The sequence below is a fragment of the Dermacentor variabilis genome, chromosome 7, assembly GCF_050947875.1.
Source record: "Dermacentor variabilis isolate Ectoservices chromosome 7, ASM5094787v1, whole genome shotgun sequence".
Lineage (NCBI taxonomy): Eukaryota > Metazoa > Arthropoda > Arachnida > Ixodida > Ixodidae > Dermacentor > Dermacentor variabilis.
Window position 1 is genome coordinate 3104180 of NC_134574.1, and position 23936 is coordinate 3128115.

The 23936-nt window shown below is 48.1% G+C and overlaps 1 protein-coding gene across 1 annotated transcript in view; it reads right to left on the reverse strand.

The window, feature by feature from the left end:
* LOC142588525 (cytosolic endo-beta-N-acetylglucosaminidase-like) overlaps window positions 1-23936 on the reverse strand; it is a 118890-nt gene that overhangs the window by 14452 nt on the left and 80502 nt on the right. Inside the window, exons 3-5 of the mRNA XM_075700358.1 lie at window positions 16789-17106; window positions 5888-5991; window positions 104-212 (exon numbers count right to left, since the gene is read on the reverse strand). Of these exons, the coding sequence (XP_075556473.1) occupies window positions 104-212; window positions 5888-5991; window positions 16789-17106 (531 nt within the window). The remainder of the gene's footprint in view (window positions 1-103; window positions 213-5887; window positions 5992-16788; window positions 17107-23936) is intronic.

Here is a 23936-nt window from a genome sequence, read left to right on the forward strand (position 1 = left end):
GCCTCTCTCGGCAAAAGTTAGCCCGATGAAGAGCTACCCTGCTACGACTGTTGACTTGCCGATGTAGCACTTGGTTCTTCACCTCTGCCACAATGGGACTCACCCTGCCATCCTTGTAGACCTTTTCGCCGAATCCCTGGCAAAAACCGGTCTTTAGTGGCAATGTCATCAAACGCCACTCGTTGCACAGCTGGTCAGGAAAATTCCACAGCCTGGACACAAGGTGAGAATGGTAAGCAGACGTTCGTGAAAATTGTATGATCCATCGGACGACCCGTCATAAAATGGCAGCTCCGAAGCGGGAATGGTTATGGGGTTTTAGTTTTTTATGCGAAAACCTCAAATGGCCTATTGAGCGAAAAAGCCGGTGTGGGCAGCAGCGAAATAGCACCTGAATTCCCATTGGCTGCGACGCCACATCACGTGAGCGCCTCAACGGAGGAAAGCGAGCAAAATGGAAAACCTGTGGCCGCGCTCCTGCGCCAGGAGTTGATTGAGGGTTGCGCCGCGACGCCACATCAACCTCGCTCTCGGAATAATATGTTATCCGCGCGTTCCGTGACTGCGCAAGTTCTCGCCTGCGCTCTCACTTCGGCTCGGTAATCACTATCAATAAGTTTATGTGCAAAAAAAGAACAGAATAAGTTGGAAAGGAATAGCGTTGGTGGTAGTGAGTTTTGAACCCACGACCCCACGCTGAAAAGCCGAGCGTCTTACCCACTGGGTTAAACAAGCCCCTCATAGATAGCAGGCTTGTGCACTGCCCTTGATGACATCAAGCTATATTGGCCGAAATTTCAATTGCCTCGCCCGGCGTGAAGAAAGCGGTGATGTCAAAATCACCGTGGGTCTCTCCGGAACGCCCCCACTAGATTCTGGAGGTAGCACGACGCCACGGATCGAAAGGCCTTGTGCCATCAAGGGGGCCAAGCGTCCGCAGCGTACCTGCTTGCGAGCGAGGAACTTATAGTTCGAAGGACAGCTCGTTGAGGTTCATTTGGATGTTAATGCTTTCGCATGCATAACTCATAAGAAGTACTAAGGTGCGCTCGTATTTCTATTGCTATAAAGCACTTCATGTACACCGACGTTTGCAAAATTTGAATTTATGGGGATGTTTTCATTACCCAAATAACTTGTTCATTTACGTTAGAGTGTATTGTTTACCAAAAACACCCTTGGGGTGCTAAAGGTGTTTGGGCTGTCAAAACACCGGTTCTTTGTACCTGTGGTAACCACCATGCTGAAAATTGTAAGTCACTAGCCGAAAAGCATTAAATATAGTGCAGTCTTGTATTAACTGGTCTGTGGTTTTGAGTTGTCTAATAGCTGACTATATTAAAACACATTAAATCTAGGTTCAATTAGAGCGGCTTATTGGGCTAGTTGGTACATAGATATACTAGGAGAATGCCAGCAAACTTTACAGTAGAAAAATTCGAGAAGCAGACATAGACAAATGTCTCCTTCTCAATTTTTTCTGGCAATTGCTGGCATTATCCTAGTGTAATCTAGGCTTAATGTTTAATTACGTTGAACAGAGATATGACCACTGGCTTTACACTGCTGGTTGAAGCCGCACGGCTATATAGTGTTTCCCAGCTCCCGTTAGCCAAGCTAAGAAAAATATAATATTTAAGAAACACCATGGAAGATAGGGAAAACATGGGGAAGGCGGCAGATGGGGGGAGGGAGGGAATGTCATGACGATGACCAGAACGAGAACAAGGTAAAAGCGGGAGCCAGCGTTTTGACAAGTGGACTTCTCTTTTTCAAGGCTTCTCTTGTATTGAAAGAGACAAATACACTTGTCTTTTTCAAGTGCACTTGTCGAAACGTTGGCTCCCGCTTTTACCTTGTTCTCGTTTTGCTCAACGATGGAAGATAAAATTATGAAGCCTACGGTGTCTGGTCGTCAGAAGATGTTGTTGTTATTGTTCTTGATGTTGTTGTTGAACAGCTTGGCTAACTTTAACTGGGACAGACAGTATAACACTGGTTAGTAGGTATAAGAAATACTGCTCGCAGCGCCAACAGTGTATTGTAGGAGTTGAGGACGGACGTCGGGATGAAACACTTGGGAGGTTTATTTTACATTATTTACAGAGAGACGTCAATGAACATTCGTACAGTCATTACGGGCCGGCAGCAACTCGGACGCTGCGGCCCGCGGCAAGAAGTTCGAGAGAGGAGAATCCGGGAATGCTCCAGGAATCTCTCTGCAGCTCCCGGTCTGCGTCTTTTAAACCCTTCGAGGTCTGGAAGACGTGTCATGTTCGGCCAATGGGAGAGTCCACTCAGATAACGCCATTTTCGGCCAATGGCAGGCGCCCGAGCGGTGGTGTCACACCCGGCGGCTCCCGGCGGTCTTGCCTTGCTGACTTACGATGCTGACTTACGCACCGTCACAAAGGCGGACGGGGGGGCGGCGACGCTTGGGCCCCAAGTGTCCGAGGGCCCCCCTACTCCCGGCGGTATGGCCTCGCTGGCTTGCAAATGCCCTCTCTTTCTGGAAGAGTCAAGCATTGAATAGCTCCACCGGCGGCGTACGAAGTGGGGGCATTCAACTTGTTTGCACGTGTCGTGCCTCAGGAATGTGTCATCCGTACTTCTGCATTCCTTACTTAGCAGTGGCGCGATTCGAGGTGGTCTGGGGAACTCGAAGTAGGCACAGGAAACAGCCCCATATCTAACAGTATGTATACGAATGCCTTGTGTTGCGGGTAGCTCAGTTGCCTGTATAGGATGCTTCGGTAACTGTATTTATATATCAAGAAAAATACAAGCACCGAAAAGGGCATTATGGTGGTGGGATACATTCTGAACAATAAAGGTATAGCGTAAGAAGTAGGCAAAACAACATAAAACAGCAAGAACTGTAATTAAAATAAATCAGACACGCGTGTCACAAACCAGCTAAACAAAAAACGAAATGCGGAGTTGTGATAACTTTTGATAGCAATTTCTATGCCGTGACCGTGTATCACCAACAGTTAATGGTGCGTTTCGGAAGTATGGGCAACAAGATATAGGATGTGGTTACTACGACGTCGGGTAAGTTCTTCCATGGGTGATTGTGCGCGGGAAAAAATATGTTTGGAAATAGAAGCTGAGTCGGTGTATGTCTCCAATTTTGTTTCGGTTGTCTCTTCGTAGGATTCAATACGTGGAGGGCTTGAAGTAATGTTTTCGACTGATACGAAATGATATATATATATATATATATATATATATATATATATATATATATATATATATATATATATATATATATATATATATATATATATATATATCATACGCCTGGTGGAGCCCACTGCAGGGCAAAGGCTTCTCCCATACTTCTCCAACTACCCCGCTCATGTACAAATTGTGGCCATGTCGTCCCTGCAAACTTCTTAATCACATCCGCCCACCTAACTTTCTGCCGCCACCTGCTACGCTTCCCTCCCCTTGTAATGAAGTCCGTAAACCTTAATGACCACCGGTTATCTTCCCTCCTCATTACATGTCCTCCCATGCCCCCCCCCCCCCATTTCTTTTTCTTGATTTCAACTAAGATGTCATTAACTCGCGTTTGTTCCCTCACCCAATCTGCTCTTTTCTTATCCCTTAACGTTACTCCTATCATTCTTCTTTCCATAGCTCGTTGCGTCATCCTTAATTTAATTATAACTCTTTTCGTAAGGCTTCGGGTTTCTGCCCCGTACGTGAGCACTCGTAACACACAGCTGTTATACACTTTTCTCTTGAGGGATAATGGCAACCTGCTGTTCATGATCTGAGAATGCCTGCCAAACGCACCCCAGCCCAGTCTTATTCTTCTGATTATTTCACTCTCAGGATTCGGATCCGCGGTCACTACCTGCCCTAAGCAGATGTACTCCCTTACCACTTCCAGTGCCTCGCTACCTATCGTAAACTGCTGTTCTATTCCGAGGCTGTGAAACATTACTTTAGTTTTCTGCAGATTAGTTTTTAGACCCACCCTTCTGCTTTGCCTCTCCAGGTCAGTGAGCATGCCTTGCAATTGGTCCCCTGAGTTACTAAGCAAGGCAATATCACCAGAGAATCTCTAGTTACTAAGGTATTCTCCATTAACTCTTATCCCCAATTCCTCCCAATCGAGGTCTCTGAATACCTCCTGTAAACACGCTGTGAATAGCACTGGAGAGATCGTATCTCCTTTCCTGACGCCTTTCTTTATTGGGATTTTGTTGCTTTCTTTATGGAGGACTACGGTGGCTGTGGAGCCGCTATAGCATTATGAAACATAGTTCCAGCGCACATTTGGACACGGACGAGGAGAGAAAGACAACACGAACGCCCGACTTCAACTGAATTTTATTCATGGAAAACAGGGCTTTTATGTACACAGGGGGAGGGGGTGGGGGGACTGCTAGTGCGCAGGACCACTCAAAAATGTTTCCTTGGTCTAGGCGTTTTGTATACACAATGAAAAAGGCTACTGCGTCAGTGCTCCTTCTGTTGCACTCGGGACAAAAGAAACTGATTATCTCAGGGCAAACGGGTGTGTCGAATCAGCTAGGTAGGGCGGGAAATGAACAAGATTGTACTGAGTGATGTAAAAAAGAGAGGGAAAAGTTTTTCTTTTATTTTTGTTTTGACACCTCTGATGACCTTTGCCTAGACCAAGGAAACATTTTTGAGTGGTCCTGCGCACTAGCAGTCCCCCACACCCTCCCCCTGTGTACATAAAAGCCCTGTTTTCCATGAATAAAATTCAGTTGAAGTCTGGCGTTCATGTTGTCTTTCTCTCCTCGTCCGTGTCCAAATGTGCGCTGGAACTATGTTTCATAATGCTAATCATAACCAACTAGCCCAGCTGTCCATACTGAGCCGCTATAGATATCTTTCAGTATTCTTATATACGGCTCGTCTACACCCTGATTCCGTAATGCCTCCATGACTGCTAAGGTTTCGACTGAATCAAACGCTTTCTCGTACATGTTCCTATGGGTGGGCAGCGCAGCCCGGACGAAGGACGATAGGAAGTGCACAACATGAGCGCAGGTTGCAACATGCGCGCAAGTGCTGAACGCCTGCTTCACCTCCGCCACGGGCCGGGCCGGGCCGGCATTGCGCTATTTTCGGGATAGGCCCACGTATGGGGAGTGCTTAACGCCTGTTTCACGTGCTCCGTGGCTCGGCCCGGCATTGCACTATCTTCGGGATCGGCCCACGTATGGAGAAGGCCTAACGCCTGCTTCACCTCCGCCGTGGACCGGTCGGGCACTGCACTAACTTCGAGATCGGCCCACGTATGTGGAGTTTTTTGCATACAACGACCCAAAATTTCCTTGGATGGTAGATGTATACAACTTGGCTGTAAGACGATATCAAGAATCTGGCTGTGATGCAATAGGGGTTCATGTGTGACATAATGCAAAGTTGTTTTTCAAAACTTTCGCTCATATATATAGTTCTGGCGATTTCGCGAATTAAGATCAGTTGAAATCAGCACCTGTGTTATGTACTTTCTTCAATCATCGTCTTTTGGGCTGTGCGGACATGGCAATATTGTATCACCAACTCGCCCAAGCTTCGACCTTGAAAGAATTCATGTATTTTCATGTGCGTTAGGTAATACTGGGTAGAGAAAAGAAACAGTACATACAACAACAAAATAAGATAAGATACACCAGTAAGTGTTAAATTTGGCTCATCATTTCCCTTTTCTCTTTCGCATTCGGGCAACTGTGAAATCATCGCATGTAGAAGCTATGCTGGTTCATCATTTGTTCCAAGCGCTGTCAAACGCCATCGAGCTACGTGGTGCAGCAATGGACGACTTTCACCTCTATGACTTTTCCTTTATTGCTACAGAAAGTTGTCCATTAATATACTAAACGCAACTACAACTCACCGACACTGGTTATCAGCAAAATTCTCCTTCCCATGCATCTCGTACACCCAGCCAGCTGCAAAGACACCAGCTGACAAGCCATGCTTCCGAACCTGTTCGACGGCCTGAAAAGAGGTTAAACACCAAGTTATCCTCACTGAGATCCTGGCAAATAAAAAAAACCCAAGCTTTGGTCATATCCCCTTCCAGAAAGCCGGATAATTGGTAACGACGTCTGAAATTGGATATCTTGTTGTGGCTGGAAGTTAATCCAAGATTGGTGGGCCGGTTGGCTATGGGAGCCCACGGTAAAACCACGAATGCGGCAGTGCAGGGTGACAAGCGCTGCGCGTCTTTTTAAGCACAGAGCGAAATTAGCTTTGAAGAAAGACTCAGAAACATGGATCCAATACATACATGGCAAAATTGCACAAGTATCTTCCCCTGAAAAGCGCAGTCACAGGTTGCAGGAAGAGGCCGAGACCGTTGCAGAACAAGCACAGGGTATGATCAATGTGAATTACAGTCATGAATTGCTCATGAATTGTAACCAACTATTGGAATCTGAACCTGCCAACGTTTAACGCTAGAACGTTATCTATTGAGGCGAGTCTAGCAGTACTATTAGAGGAATTAAAGGGCAGTAAATGGGATATGAGGGCTGCGAGAAGTTAGCAGGACAAAAGAAGCATATACAGTGCTAAAAAGCGGGCATGTCTTGTGCTACCGGGGCTTAACGGAGAGACGAGATATACGAGTCGAATTCCTTATTAATAAGGATATCGCTGGTAACGTACAGGAATTCTATACCATTAACGAGAGGGTGGCAGGTCTTCTTGTGAAACTTAATAAGAGGTACAAATTGAAGGTCGTACAGGTCTACGCCCCTACATCCAGTCATGATGACCAGGAAGTCGAAAGCTTCTAGAGAGACGTTGCATCGGTGATGGGTAAAGTCAACACAAAATACACTATACTGATGGGCGACTTCAATGCCAGGTATGCAAGAAGTAGGCTGGAGAAAAGTCAGTGGGGGAATATGGCATAGGCTCTGGGAATACCAGGGGATACTTATTAGTAGAGTTTCCAGGACAGAATAATATGCGGATAATGAATACCTTCCTCCGCAAGCGGTACAGCCGAAAGTGGACGTCGAGGAACCAGAATGGCGAGACTAGAAACGAAATAGACTTTATACTGTACGCTAACACTGGCATCATACAAGATGTGGACGTGCTCGGCAAAGTGCGCTGCAGTTACCATAGGATGGTAAAAACTCGACTTATCCTAGATTTCAGGAGTTTAATTATGGGGTTTTACGTGCCAAATCCACTGTCTGATTATGGGGCACGCCGGAGTGGAGGACTCCGGAAATTTCGACCAGCAGGGGTTCTTTAACGTGCACCAGCAAGTACACGGGTATTTTCGCATTTCGCTCCCATCGAAATGCGGCCGCCGTGGCCGGGATTCGATCCCGCGACCTCGTGCTCAGCAGCCTAACCCCATAGTCACTGAGCAACCACGGCCGGTGATCAATGAGTTAGCGGTAAGAGGGAAAGTAGAGGAATTCAGGATCAAGCTACAGAACAGGTATTCGGCTTTAACAGAGGAAGAGGACCTTAGTATTGACGATATGAACGACAATCTTATGGGCATCATTGAGGAGTGTGCAATAGCAGTCGTTGGTAACTCCGTTAGACAGAATGTCAGTAAGCTATCGCAGGAGACGAAAGGTCTGATGAAGAAACGCCAATGTATGAGAGCCTCTAACCCTAGAGCTAAAATATAGCTGGCAGAAATTTCTAAGTTAATCAACAAGAGTAAGACAACTCACATAAGGATGTATAATACGGATAGAATTGGACATGCTCTTAAGAACATAGGAAGCCTAAAAGCAGTGAAGAAGAAACTAGGAATAGGCAAGAATCGGATGTATGCGTTAAGAAACAAAGCCGGTAATATGATTACTAATATGGATGAGATAGCTCAAGTTACTGAGAAGTTCTATAGAGATTTGTACAGTACCAGTGGCACCCACGACGATAATGGAAGAGATAATAGTCTAGAGGAATTTGAAATCCCACAAGTAACGCTGGAAGAATTAAGAAAGCCTTGGGAGCTATGCGAAGGGGGGAGGCAGCTGGGGGGGAGGATCAGGTAACGGCAGATTTGTTGAAGGATGGTGCGCAGACAGTTCTAGAAAAACTGGCCACCATCTATACGCAATGCCTCATGACTTGAAGCGTGCAGGAATCTTGGAAGAACGCTAACATAATCCAAATCCATAAGAAAGGGGACGCTAAAGACTTGAAAAATTATAGACCGATCAGTTTACTGTCCGTTGCCTACAAAGTATTTACTAAGGTAATCGCAAATAGAATCAGGTACACCTTAGTCTTCTGTCAAGCAAAGGACAAGGCAGGATTTCGTAAAGGCTGCTCAACAATAGACCATATTCACGCCATCAATCAGGTGATAGAGAAATCTGCGGAATATAACCAACCCTTATATAGATAGCACACGTTCATCGTGCGGCCGTTTCAAGTATATTATGCAATCACATTAGTTTACCTTTCAGAATTGACAAGATCGCAAGATGCGTTACAGTGAAACTTGAGGCTGATTATGAAGATGTGGTGCGTCATGTCGACACCTACCATGACCATGACGGCTCGGACTGGGATGGAACTACACTCGCAGGCCATACTTTTTCTAAACTGCACGTGATGGAAACATCACAGTCGATACTTCTCTAAATCTTTTTAGCCCGCATTTAATTCTATCAAAACTTTATTTAAAGCGTCTTAGTCATAATTTAGTATAAGCGACGTTCAAACAAAGAAATGCATTTGAATTTTCATTTGAAAACTGCCACAAGTGCACTTCAGAAATACAGCTTTGCGAAACGCTTTCTTGCACAGCAATGCTTGGCCTTGTTAACTGATCCTGTATATATAGAACGGGCTTCGCGCCAGAACGTTAAGAAGGAACACGCAGACAGGGCGGCCGCAGGATTCAATCTATATGTCATAAATCTAAGGCAGGTGCCACTAAACAATTCTGTGACCTGTTCTACCTGAATATCAATAAAGACAGGTGGAGAGCCTAATCATAGCTATGGATATACCATGTCTTAACCACTGTTATCGGTACTCGCTGTCACTCTATGTATTAGGGCAAAACAATACGCATCGGGGCAGTGTGCAAGGACGTATAAGAAATAAACTACAAATAGATGCAAAGAAAATGCCTCACAGCTGTAAGAACAGGCCACACTAAGTGATCTAAGCATACGAATCAACATGTAAGTCTCTTGAAAAAAAAAAAGACCGCGCGATAAGGCCCTTTACAAAAACCCCGCTGAATTACGAACTATCGGGCTTAAATATTTGCCGTTTCTAAATTGCTAAAGCAAATGGATTGTGCGAGAAAACACACAAATACAAAGAACAAAAAGAAAGCACAACAACGGTAAGGAAAGAAAACTACCCAAAAGTGCCAAGAGCAGTGACACTTAGCTAAAAGGGGTCATCATCATCATCAGCAGCAGCAACAGCAGCAACAGCAGCAGCCTGTTTTATGTCCGCTGCAGGACGAAGGCCTCTCCCTACGATCTCCAATTACACCCGTCCTGCGCCGACCGATTCCAACTAGCGCCCGCGAATTTTCTTATTTGATCTCTCCACCTAGTGCTCCGCCGTCCTCGACTGCACTTCCTATCTCTTGGTTCCCGTTCTGTAATCCTACTCGCCCACCGGTTATGTAACTTGCGCATTACTTGACCTGCCCAGCTCATTTTTTTTCTCTTAATGTGAATTAGAATACCGGATATATGCCTTTGCACTCTGATCCAAACCACTTTCAAAGTTACGCCTCGCATAAATATGTCTGTTTATATTGCGCCGCTTCTTGTGTTATGAAATTTCTAAAATATAGTTGGAACTCTGTAATCGTCCTTAGTACATGTCCCTTCTGTGCCCATGTTATTCTCGCTGTCTGTTCTATACTTTTTGGGCGAGTTGGTTCGTAAAGTAAAAATGATAGCGCTGGAAGAAAAGGTAAAATCGCAGGCAGTGCTTATCGCGTCTCCTCTGTGCATTGGGCCTTTGAACTTGTCATTTCACGCTATGATTTTAACGCCTTCAGTTTTATATTGTCGTGGTACAACGCGGACAGAAGACAGGGAGACGTTCAAGAACAACAGGACAACCTGTTCAAAAAACAAACGGAGCCGAGGCGCGTCTTCTTCGTCCTCTCCCCAATCTCAGCTACCCACTAGACGGGGTCCGACGTTGTCTTCTAAGAAGAAATGATTGATTGATTGATTGATTGATTGATTGATTGATTGATTGATTGATTGATTGATTGAGCAACTTTTATTTTACAGTCCTGCAGAACGCGTATTAGCACGTCGCGGGCCGCTCCCATGTCGGGACCGACAGGCCTAGCCTGCCAGCCGCATCGTGGGCCTGCTGGACAGCCCAACGTTGCTCAGCCAGGAGTGGGTTGCGGAGGGCCGCCTCCCACCTAGCTGAGCTGAGGTTAGGGCTTGCTATAGAGATACATCCCCAGAGCATGTGCGAAAGTGTTGATCTATCCCCGCAAGCAGGGCACGTGTCATCAGTGTAAATCTCCGGGTATATCGCATGTAACGTGAACAGGTTGGGATAGGTTTCTGTCTGCAACAGTCTGAATGTCAGTGCCTGAGGCCTAGTGAGCTTGGGGTGAGGAGGAGGGTATTGTCGCCGCGAGAGATAGAAGTGTTTAAGAAGGTCATTATAAGTAGCAGGCGCGTCCCTGCCATGCGTAACTCTCTCTTCGGCCGTTACAGCGCCAGCGCAGTAAGTCAGTGCGCGCGCGGCAGCGTGGGCCGTCTCATTGAGGTTCGTGGGGACACCCGCCATGTGCCCAACGTGGGCTGGGAACTAAGTAAGCAAGTGATACTTGATTCTATCCAGACCTGCCTTACGAAGCAGCCGAAAAGCCTGTTCTGAGATCACTCCACACTGAAATGCCCTAATGGCCAACCGGGAGTCACTGTAGATGACGTCGCTGCTGTCATCAAGCATCGCCAAGGCAATGGCCACCTGCTCGGCTATCGCCGGATCTCCGGTTCGTACAGATGAATACACGCGTCATTTGTCCCTCCCTAAAAGAGCATCGCCCCGATGCTAAACCAGAAATGTCACTCGCGGAAGTAAGAGTCTCTCGCATAGTTATTCGCTCACATACGGCTGCATGCGGACAACGTGCAGAAGTTCAGGACAATGCGTGTGGCGCCGCGTACAACTGGCATTATCAGGGACGACCTCGTACGTGACATCACTGAGTCGGCGCAATACTCGATATGGCCCGAAGTAGCGTCTTAACAGCTTCTCGGAGAGGCGTCGTTTACGTATGGGTGTCCAAACCAACACTCTGTCGCCCACGTCATAGATGACCATTCGACGGTTAAGATCATGGCGCCCTGCGTGGTAGTCTTGCTGCTGGCAGATCCGCAAGCGTGCGAGCTTCCGAGCCTCTTCTGCGCGTTGCGTAAACACATCGGCGTCCGTATCAGCGTCATCGAAGTCGTGTGGAAGCATTGCATCCAACATCGTTCGTACATCCCGTCCGTGAACAGGGTGAACGGAGTAATGCGCGTTGTCTCTTGTTTCGCCGTGTTGTATGCAAAGGTGATATAAGGTAGGATGTCATCCCAATTTTTCTGTTCAACATCCATGTACATGGAGAGCATGTCTTCAATTGTTTTGTTTAGGCGTTCAATGAATCCGTTGGTTTGTGGATGGTAGGCGGTTGACTTCGGATGAGACGTCCCACTTAGCAGCAAGACGTGATCTAACAGTGCAGCCGTGAATGCTGTTCCTCGGTCTGTTATTACGACGGTTGGTGCACCGTGTCGCAACACAACATCCTCAATGAAAAATCGCGCCACCTCGGCTGCTGCACTTCTCTGGATTGCCTTTGTTTCAGCGTAACGTGTGAGATAGTCGGTTGCGACGACAACAAAGCGATTGCCTGGAGTAGAAGTAGGAAGTGGGCCCAATATATCCATTCCGATTTGGCCAAATGGTCTTCGAGGAACCTGGACGGGTTGTAGGAGGCCGGCTGGTTTTGACGGAGGCGACTTGCGCCTCTGGCACTCGAGGCAAGTGCGAACGTGATGTTTCACGGTGGTGGTAAATCTAGGCCAGTAGTACCTCTGCTGCACTTTGGCCAGCGTTCTCGTGTAGCCTAAGTGACCAGAAGTCACCTCGTTGTGACAGGCTTCAAGTACTTCCGTACGAAGAGCTGCAGGAATGACGAGCAGATAGGGGGACCCGGTCGAAGAAGAGTTTCATTTGTAAAGTACTTTCGCCCGCAAACAAAACGACAACATTCCTCTTGCGAAAACTCTAGGTGGTTTCGCAGATCTGCACTCTAAGTAATTGATGAGTTCAAGCAACTCAGTGTCATCCCGTTGTTGTTGCGCGATGGTGGATGTGTCCAGCACACAAAGAAATGCCGAGTCTTCTTCGGGTGGAGCAGACGACTCTATCGGCGATCGAGACAGGCAGTCAGCATCCGTATGCCGTTTCCCCGACTTGTACTTGACAGTCATGTCAAACTATTGCAAGCATAGGGTCCAATGCGCCAGCCGTCCCGAAGGATTTTTAAGGTGTGTCAACCAACACAGTGAATGGTGGTCGCTTATAACTGTGAAGTGGCGGCTATACATATATGGGCGAAAGTTCATAACCGCCCATACTACGGCGAGGCATTCTTTCTCAGACGTGGAGTAATTAGCCTCTGTGCCTGAGAGTGTTCTACCTGCATAGGCAAGTACTCTTTCTGTGCCCTCCTGCTGTTGCAGAAGAACTGCTCCTAAGCCAACATTGCTTGCATCAGTGTGGAGTAATATAGGAGCGGTCTCATCAAAGTGAGCAAGCACTGGAGGTGTCTGGAGACGTTCCCGCAAGTCCTTGAATGCACCTTGCTCGTCGTCGCCCCATGCAAAAGCAACGTAGTCTCTCGTCAGGCGAGTTATGGCGACGCGATATGAGCGAAGTCTGCAATAAACCGCCGGTAATAGGCACAGAGGCCGAGGAAGCGCCTGACAGCCTTCTTATTGGATGGTATGGGAAACTGCGCGACGGCGGCAATTTTTTCAGGATCCGGCGGACACCTGCGTGGCTGACGACGTGACCAAGAAACTGTAGTTCCGCAAAGCCAAAGTGGCACTTCTCCGGTTTCAGGGTAATGCCGGCGGACTGGATGGACTGCAGAACCGCTTCAAGCCGTTCTAGATGTACTTCAAATGTTGCGGAGAACACGATGACGTCGTCCACATATACTAAGCAGGTTTTCCACTTCAGGCCTGAAAGCACAGTGTTCATGAGGCGTTAGAACGTAGCAGGGGCAGAGCACAAGCCGAAAGGCAAAACCTTAAATTCGTATAGGCCGTCTGGTGTCACAAAAGCAGTTTTTTCACGGTCTCTCGGGTCTACCTCGATTTGCCAATATCCGTTTTTCAAATCAATTGAAGAGAAGTAACGCGCGTGTCGAAGCCTGTCGAGTGAATCGTCTATACGGGAAAGCGGGTACACATCTTTCTTTGTCACGTGAGTTAGTTTTCGGTAGTCCACACAGAAACGCAAGCTGCCGTCCTTTTTCTTGACTAGAACTACAGGAGATGTCCAGGGACTCATTGAAGGTTGGATCACGTCGTCTTTAAGCATTTTTGTCACTTGATGTTGTATGGCTTCGCGTTCTGTGGGAGCAACACGGTAAGGATTTTGGTGAATTGGTCTTGCCGTATCCTCTGTTTTATTCGGTGCTTTGTTAGAGGTGTCTGACTGACGCTGGACGTCAACTAAAACGCTGTTGTGCCCAGCAGTCCTAAAGCATTTCGACCCTGCGTGCACAGGGAAGTGCCCGCACTGTGAGGAAAAATCTTTGGACATTTTCCACATGGTGTGGGCATGCCAATCAACCCCGCACTTTCCCCCTATACCCAACCCTACCCGGGACGACTGGGAGGCGGCCCTGCTTGGCTGCTCCGACCTGGCGAGCCAGAAGGCCCTGGTCGACCTTGTCCGAGTCGCGGCTACAGCCAATGGGCTTCTGTAATGAGGAGCCCACCTATAGTCTTAATAAGGAACGGCCCCTTAAGGACTGATCCACCCGGTCCCTATCAATACTTCGACCAATAAAGTTTTTCAGTCAGCCAGATGTCGACGCAAAGCAGTCGCTGAATTTGGCCAGAGGGCGTAAGAAGCCGTTCTCGTTCGTGTGGCGAAAAAGCAGTGCTGACATCAAGTACAGGAGCCGGGTCTTGCGTAGGCGTTTCTTCGAGTAGTGAACAGCAGCCGCGGACATCGGCAACACCGTCAAAATAAGCCACAGCCGTGCCTTTCGGAAGGCGCCGTCGCTCTGTGCTAAAATTTGTTAGCAACAGGTTGGTGCGCCCTTCGGTGACATGTACGATTCCTCGTGCGACCGAGATACCATGAGTGAACAATAACGTGGTTATTTGGTCGGCAACGCCTTCGCAATGAAACGGTACGTCACATGCTACCGAAACAAGGGTACATGATCGAGGTGGGATGACAACGTCGTCTTCTGTTAGACGAAAGGACTGTCGTTGCGGCGGTAAGCAATAGTCTAAACCTGGACTTTTATAAAACGTCACCATGCGATCGGGAAATGTTAATTACGGCGCCATATTCTTTCAGAAAATCCGTTCCAATAATCAAATATTTACAGCACACAGGCAGAACGATGAAAGCGGCCACGAAAGAAGAATCCCCGATATTATTTCTAGAAGTAGATCTTCCAGTAGGCATCAGTAATTGGCCGCCTGCCGTCCTTATATGAGGGCCCGTCCATGGCGTCTCTACTTTCTTCAGGCGGAGGACGAGTTCCTGACTTATTATAGAGAAGTCGGCACCAGTGTCGACTAACGTTGTCACTGGTTGTCCGTTCACCAAAACATCAATGTCGGTGCTCACAATTTTTAGGTTTTATCGGCTTCACAGTGTTCTGCAGCGGCAGTGTTGGGGGCTTTTTATTGTCTAGCGGCGTGCCTGCAACCTTAACCCCGAGGGCGCCGCCTTCACTTTCCCCGGCGTGGGATGGGCGACCTTCGTCTTTGGAGGTCAGCAAAAGTACGTCCAGTAGGTGAAGCCATCTGACGTGGAGGGGTTGGAGAACGTGACCGATGGCCGAAATCGGACATATCGTTGGGCACGAATTCGTAATTCGGGTGCGCTATTGGAGGTTCCCGAAAAGTAACGTCGTCGCGGCGTAGCATGGAATCGTCATTTGCACGTCGACCGTAGGACCACGGACGATGAGGTCGAAATGACGTGTCGCGATGCCAGCAATTACACGAAATATGGCCGGCGCTTCCGCAGTGAAAGCAAAGTGGTCGCCTATCAACGGTGCTTCATACGTCGGTATTCCGAAATTGAGGCCATGCCGTAGCGTCGTTTTGCGGCGTTGACCAAGGGGCGGCGAACGACGGCTGCTGGTGTGACTGTAGCGGCATAACGGGTACGCGCCTCGAAAGATCCTCTGGCGGCGGCGACAAAGAAGCGGCTGTTGGAGGTTGGTGGCACGGTGATGTGGTTGCAACCGGTGATGGACATCTGACAGCGGCTTCGTAACTCAGGGGTCGCTGGTGCTCTTGAAGATCGGTTACCGGGAACACCTGCCGGATTTCATCACGCACAACTTCGGCGATTGACGCGACGGGTCTATCTAGTGTCGCTGCCAGGATCTTTTGAATTTCCTCTCTGATGAACTCTCTGACCAACTCACGCAAGGAGTTCTGATACTCGGTAGTCACTGCGGCGGCATTGATTGCATTGCTGGTGGACAGTCGATCGTACTGCCTGCACTGCTGATGAAGGGCCCGCTCAACAGCCGTAGCCTCTTTTATAAAGTCAGCGACGGTGACTGGTGGATTCCGCACAAGCCCCGCGAACAACTGCTCTTTTAACCTCGCATGAGGTAGCGCAACTTCCTATCTTCGGTCATGTTCCGGTCGGAAGAGGCGGGCCATGTTCTCGGCGAACATTGTGACCGACTCATTAGGTTGTTGCACCCGTAGCTCCATCATGTGCTGGGCGTGGTCCCGCCGGTCGGCACTTGCAAAAGTACTCGTGATCTTCTGCGGAAAGTCATTCCACGTCGTCGGGCTATCTTCACGGTTCTCGTACCAAGTACGGCCACTGTCGTCAAGGGCGAAATAGACGTGGGAGAGCTTTTGCTGCTCAGTTCACTGGTTAATCTGTACGACGCGTTCATATTTGTCAAGCCAGTCTTCAATGTCTTTGAAGACTGCACCGCGATAGCGATCGGGAACCAGTGGATGCAGAACGGTTACCTGTTGTGGACTGGGAAACCGGCTGCTTTGGGGTGCTTGCGGTGAGCTGATTTCGACCATTACGATATGTGTAGTGCTGCCGGAGAGAGGTGGTTGAAGAGGGGAAAACTACAGGGAAAGGCCTAGCAGTCGGCGACTAAAGCGATGCACGGGTGTCGCAACTGGTGACGATGCCTCCGGGCTAGATGAACGACTCCCAGAAGGACTCCGGAGCATCAGGCGAACTCAGTACGCAGCGCCTCCACCAGTGTCGCGGTACAACGTGGACAGAAGACAGGGAGACGTTCAAGGACAACAGGACAACCTGTTCAAAAAACAAACGGAACGGACAGACGTGTTCTCCGTCCTCTCCCCAATCTCAGTTACTCACTACACGGAGTCCGTTATTGCCTCCATCGTCGTTGTCTTCTAAGTAGAATATACGCGTCAATATATTAGCGTGGACTGTGGCAGCATATCTGCTTCTATGGATAATAGCGCACAAAAGTACGTTTGTATGTTTGCTTCAGACAGTTGGCAGCGCGCGTGAGCCTAACAGCCGAAAGCGACCTACCGCGTACGTTTCGAATCCTCCGGGATAGTCGGTGCCTCGGGCGAACACATCGATGCCAACGTAGACGTCGCTTTTGCGGTAATGTGCGTATCGCGCCGACTTCTCGAGCATTTCTTCTGTCCAGTCGTAGTGGAGAAAAATGCCGTCGCACAGATCGAAGAAGACGACGTTCTTGCTGTTGAGCCTGTTCTGATGGGCGAGCTTGCCGTCTCGCACCACGCTGTCGTACCAGATGACCAGTGAGCCCGGAACGGCACTATGCGTCTCTTCCTTCACCAAGCGGAGGAACTCCTTGAGCACCGGCACGCAGGACCTGTCCTAGAAGGCGTGTAGAGAAAGAGAACAGTCAGCAGGCGATCAATCTTCACTTCGGCTCTGTATTACAAGAATTAAAATTTGAGGTGTTACCTGCAAAAATAATAATCTGATTATGAAGCAGGCCGTAGTGGGGCGCTCCAGATAAATTTTGACAATATATCTGGTTATTCACGTTGATCCAAACGAACGTTTTTGCATTTCGCCTCAATCAAAATGTGGCACGGCCGGGTCGAACGTTTACCTGGTGTTCAGCCGCGCAGCGCCATAGCCCGTTCATGTACTTAATTATTTCGACTGCAACAGGTTCTCAAGTGGTACCGCCAACTTATCTGTATCGTATCAGTTGAACGATCACAAGCTATCTTTCCGTGCTGTAACTACACGTGCATTTCCTTGCCCTCTATTTCCACTACCCCCTTTCCCTCGCTCTGGTATAAAATGCCCAGCGCAATAAACACGAGTTCATTGTTGTCTTGACACGCATGATGTCGGGTTCTTCGACCGGCACCCGGTCAATGCATGGTGTCAGAAGTGGGATACTGAAGTCATGTATGCCTGCAACAGAAGACCAAGGACATGGAGTACGTCAAGCCACCGGAATCTCTGGGCCTCGTGACCAACGAAGGAAGGACTTGGAAGCAGTTCAGGAAAAACTTTGATTTCTTTCTCGCCGCCACGGAATGCTCTCAAAAACCGAGGTCAGAGGCAGCGAAGACAGCACTTTTCTTCGGCGTGGCTGGTGACGAGGCCCTCGAAGTTTGCAATAACTTCACGTTCAGCGAAGGCGAGGACAAGCAAGACTATACGGCTGTCATAGATAAATTTGAGGAATACTACATAGAGCAAGAAAACATAATTCACGAGCGTTACGTCTTCCGCTCTCGACTCCAGAACAAAGCTGAACCTTTTGAACAGTTCCTTAGCGCGCTGAAGAGAAAGCACAGTTCTGCAACTGCGGAACAATGATGGACGAGATGGTGCGGGACCAAATTGTATTTGGTACTAATTCCCCGAAGCCCCGATAGAAGAAGCTAATGGACAAGTTGCTTACCCTGAATAAAGCTTTTGCTCTATGCAAGGCGGCGGAAACGTCAGCACGCGAGAACGCGCTGTGGCGGAAAACAGACGGGGAACTTCACGTGCTTGTAGCATCGTCGAGCCGAAGCGCTGCGCAAGGACCACGGCAGGTCTTTAAATGTTCCCGCTGCAGCCGAACACATGCAGCACGGCGCTGTACAGCCTACGGAAAAACGTGCTACTTGTGCAAGGGGCGTAACTATTTTGCCTCATGCTGCGAAACAAGAGAAACCATCCGTGAGGTACAGCACGATTCGAAGACGCTGGACCAAAACGACGATTTCAATGTGTTGGACGTCGCCATCGGAAATAGTAGCAGTGACCAGGACTGGATCATAACGGCAAATATTGAAGGCAAGGACATCAACTTCAATATCGACACAGGGTCTCATGATCATCATCATCATCAGTCTGTTTACGCCCACTGCAGGGCAAAGGCCTCTCCCATACTTTTCCAACTACCCCGGTCCTGTACTAATTGTTGCCATGTTGTTCCTGCAAACTTCGTAATCTCATACGCCCACCTAACTTTCTGCCGCCCTCTGCTACGCTTCCCTTCCCTTGGAATCCATTCCGTAACTCTTAATGACCATCGGTTGTTTTCCCTCCTCATTACGTGTCCTGCCCATGCCCATTTCTTTTTCTTGATTTCAACTAAGATACCATTAACTCGCGTTTGTTCCCTCACCCAATCAGCTCTTTTCTTATCCCTTAATGTTACACCTATCATTCTTCTTTCCATAGCTCGTTGCGTCGTCCTCAATTTAAGTAGAACCATTTTCGTAAGCCTCCAGGTTTCTGCCCCGTGCGTGAGTACTCGTAAGACACAGCTGTTATAAACTTTTCTCTTGAGGGATAATGGCAACCTGCTGTTCATGATCTGAGAATGCCTGCCAAACGCACCCCAGCCCATTCTAATTCTTCTGATTATTTCAGTCTCATGATCCGGATCCGCCGTCACTACCTGTCCTAAGTAGATGTATTCCCTTACCACTTCCAGTGCCTCACTACCTGTCGTAAATTGCTGTTCTCTTCCAAGACTGTTAAACATTACTTTAGTTTTCTGCAAATTAATTTTTAGACACACCCTTCGGCTTTGCCTCTCCAGGTCAGTGAGCATGCATTGCAGCTGGTCCCCTGAGTTACTAAGCAAGGCAATATCATCAGCGAATCGCAAGTTACTAAGGTATTCTCCATTAACTCTTATCCCCAATTCTTCCCAATCCAGGTCTCTCAATACCTCCTGTAAACACGCTGTGAGTAGCATTGGAGAGATCGTATTTCCCTGTCTGACGCCTTTCTTTATTGGTATTTTGTTGCTTTCTTTATGGAGGACTACGGTGGCTGTGGAGCCGCTATTGATATCTTTCAGTATTTTTACATACGGCTCGTCTACACCCTGATTCCGTAATGCCTCCATGACTGCTAAGGTTTCGACTGAATCGAACGCTTTCTCGTAATCAATGAAAGCTATATACAAAGGTTGGTTATATTGCACACATTTTTCTATCACCTGATTGATAGTGTGAATATGGTCTATTGTTGAGTAGCGTTTACGGAATCCTGCCTGGTCCTTTGGTTGACGGAAGTCTAAGGTGTTCCTGATTCTATTTGCAATTACCTTAGTAAATACTTTGTAGGCAACGGACAGTAAGCTGATCGGTCTATAATTTTTCAAGTCTTTGGCGTCCCCTTTCTTATGGATTAGGATTATGTTAGCGTTTTTCCAAGATTCCGGTACGCTCGAAGTCATGAGGCATTGCGTATACAGGGTAGCCAGTTTCTCTAGAACAATACGTCCACCATCCTTCAAGAAATCTGCTGTTACCTGATCCTCCCCAGCTGCCTTCCCCCTTTGCATAGCTCCCAAGGCTTCATTTACTTCTTCCGGCGTTACCTGTGGGCAAACCTTTTACCTCAGTCGCTTTTCGAAAATTGAAAGCCGGTTCGCTCGAGACAAGTCGCGCAGTTCTACGATCGTATAGCGGCAGCGTCATCAAATAGCGCGGCACATTTTCGACGCACATTACGATTGGCGACCTTAAGATATACACTGACTTTTTCGTTGTTAAGAAAGACCACAGCGCCCTCCTGGGCCTAAAAGCCTCCGAGGACTTGTGGCTTATCGAGCGGAATGTTGATGTTGTAACAACGAGCACCAGATCAGCGGTCGTCGAGAGATTTCCGCAGCTCTTTAAGGGAACAGGCCGTGTAAAGCGCGAATGCAGGATCACCCTTCGCGAGGATGCTATGCCCGTCGTCCAGCCAGCCAGACGAGTATCTTTGGCGCTCCGAGAGCCTCTCCATGCGGAACTACAGCGAATGGAAGCGGAGGGCATCATTCAAAAAGTTAGCAGCCCGACAGATTGGGTAAGCCAACTGGTCATCGTGCTTAAAAAAGACAAGTTGCGGGTATGCATGGACCCGAGAAAGATGTATGAATCCCTTAAGAGGGAGCATTATCAGATGCCCCGCTGAGAAGACATAGAAGTGGAGCTGGCAGGCGCAAAGATATTTTCTCGCCTTGACGCTAACGCCGGACTTCATCAGATCCCTCCGGATGAGCAGTCTTCCAAAATATGCACTCCCTTTGGCCGTTACCGGTTTCTTCGACTGCCTTTTGGCATTTCATTGGCAAGCGAAGAGTTTAAGAAGGCGCTAAATGAGATATTCGATGGCCTGACGGGTGTGCGTGCTTGTGTGGATGATGTGCTCATTTGGGGCGCTACCAGAGAACACGATGATAGGCTGAGAAACGCACTACGAGCAGCTGCAAAAGCGGCGCTGATATTTAATGCGTCAAAATGCCTGTTCGGTGTTGAGGAAGTTTTATTTCTTGGTGACATTATTAGCAATAGGGGCATACGTCCTGACCCTGCTTTGGTCGAAGCTCTGCTGAAAATGCCGGCACCACAGAACAGGCTAGCGGTACAGAGGCTCTTAGGCGTTATCAACTACTTTGGCAAACACGTGACGTCGCTCTCTCAGTGGACTTCCATTTTACGTTCGTTGATAAAAACGATGTTGCGTTTGACTGGACGCCTAATCATGAGAGTGAGTGGGAGGCTATATGCAAAGAGCTCAGTAAATCGCCACTTCTAGCAATCTTCGAGACGGCAGAGAAACAAAGATAACATCAGACGCTTCGCAGTACGGTGTCGGCTCGGCGCTGGTGCAACGTCACGGAAGTAGCTGGAGACGTACTCCAAATGGGATGGAAGTGTTTATCTTCAAAAGCAAGGAATTTGCAATGGTTCCTGTATTGCGCCAATTTTAAGTGACCTTTATCTTGCTCGTGTAAACAGGATACTGGATGCCAGATTAGGAAACTCAAATGTAAAAAAGGTGTATAGGTACGACTACCTTGTGCTTCTCGATCCAAGTCCTAGCGGGGAGGTTTGTCTTGATGTTACGCAAGTGCTAGATCTTTTCAACAAGTGTTTACAACCACTCACTGTTACGCATGAAACGCAGGAAACGCCACAGGATGGTACCTTGCGATTCCTCGATATAAGAATGTTTTTGAGGCACACCAGCTGTGCTGGGCATATGAACCAAGGGCGAACAAGCCGCTACTGCAATTTTCATTGGGCTACTCTAAGTTGGTTAAGAGGGGCATCGGAAAATCAACCCTAATGAATGCGCTTCGCCGCTCATGTCCTCACAAGTGTTTGTCCAGTTTTCTGGCGCAAGTGGATCTCCTGACAAGGCCGGTTTTCCACAGGATATCATCACAGCTGTGGCCAAAGGTCTCCTTAAGACCGCAAAACGCGGGCGACAGGACGAGCAGTTTACTTCACCGTAAATTGCGCGAGTGAAGCAGAAACGCGCAATAATACCGTACATCCACGATATCTCGCACAGACTGCAGAAGATTGGCAATAACGCACATGCAAGCGTGATCTTTTCAGCGCCAATCAAGCTGTCCAACTTGTGCAAGGCCAGCTACTGTGGTTCTGGGAAGCCCAGTTGCCGGACAAATCACAAGGGATGCTGCGTTCTTTGTCAGAGCAATATCGTGTATGAACTGCCCCTGTTGTGCGGCAAGAAAATACATCGGCCAAACAGGAAGGTGGGTAAATGATATGTTGAGTGAACAAGCAAATAATGTGTGAACTGGAGGAGTGGGGTATCTGGCTTTTCACTGCAGAATACATGGGTGCAGTCCCATTTATAAACAGTGCACTGTGATAGGAAGAAGCCCAACGCGGACAACACGTGAGATTATTGAAGCCGCGAAGATCGCTAGTTTGGGGAACGCTTGTGTTAGCGCGCCTTCAATCGATCTTTCAAAAAAAAAAAGAATTCGATTTTTTAAACGGGACACAGAGGGTGGCCCGATGTAGATGAAATTTTAATCTTGCAATTACAAAAAAAATGTTTTGGCTATGCATGGTCGTTTTTTCAACTTCGATATCACCTTAACTTTCCATTACACGTCTCGTTGTCTCATTTGATTAGCAACTAGTACATATGCGCATGCGTACGCTGTTGTCTGCTACCTATATATATATATATATATATATATATATATATATATTGTCACGTGCTAAAGCAGGAGTAAGTGACAGTACGAGTAGCCAGAGACGAAAAAATGCCAAGCACTAAGCGACGGTTCTCCAGCTGGCGCGGGATCCTTGACCTCGTCGTCTTCTTCGCCGTTTTGCTGGGCACGCAATGCTGAATGGTCGCTGGCTCATAACACCAGGCGGCAATATTCCCCCTCCCTATGAAGCATCGACTCGATGCTCAAACACAAGACGTACACGGAAAGTACGCACATTAGGTAAGACGTTAAAAAAAAGGGAAAAAGCGCTAGCACACATACGGGCATGCACACGATCGAGGCAAAAAAAAATTGGGTTCTGTCGTCGGGAACAGAAAAATAGAAAAAAAAACACTTCGCAGTTCTTTGGAGGACGACGCGACGACAGCAAAAACAAAAGTTTGTTTCACCGGTAGACTTAACATCACCGTGCAAAATACGGCTTGAGGCGGACGACATGTACAGTCTCTGCGCGTGGTAAACGGCGCTTGGGCGATGGTAGGTCTCCGTCCGGAACCACTTCATAATTCACGTCGCTTACACGCCTTAGTACCGTGTATGGTCCGAAGTACTTGCTCAGGAGTTTCTCGCTGAGGCCTCGCCGTCTAATGGGGGTCCAAACCCAAACTTGGTCACCAGGCTCATAGGTAACTTGTCGATGGTGAAGATTGTACCTTATGGCATCGGTACACTGCTGCTGTCGTATGTGGACACGGGCCAGTTGACGGGCTTCCTCGGCACGCTGAATGTACTCCTCGACGTCAGGAGCTAACTGGTCGAGCTGATCGATGTCTTCATATGGAATCATGGCGTCGAGCATAGTTTGAACATCTCGACCATAAACGAGGCGAAACGGCGTAAAACGTGTAGTTTCTTGTGTGGCAGTGTTGTACGCAAACGTTACGTACGGCAGGATTTCGTCCCACGTTTTGTGCTGCACATCGACGTACATAGAGAGCATGTCTGCCAATGTTTTGTTTAGTCTTTCTGTCAAACCATTAGTCTGAGGGTGGTATGCAGTGGTCTTTCGATGACTCGTGTAACTCAACTTGAAGATGTCGTCCAGAAGCTTCGCCGTAAATGCCGTCCCTCGGTCAGTGATGATGAATGATGGTGCGCCATGCCGAAGCACAATGTGATGCATAAAAAACTGGGCAACTTCAGATGCTGTCCCGCGTGGTAGTGCCTTCGTCTCAGCGTAACGCGT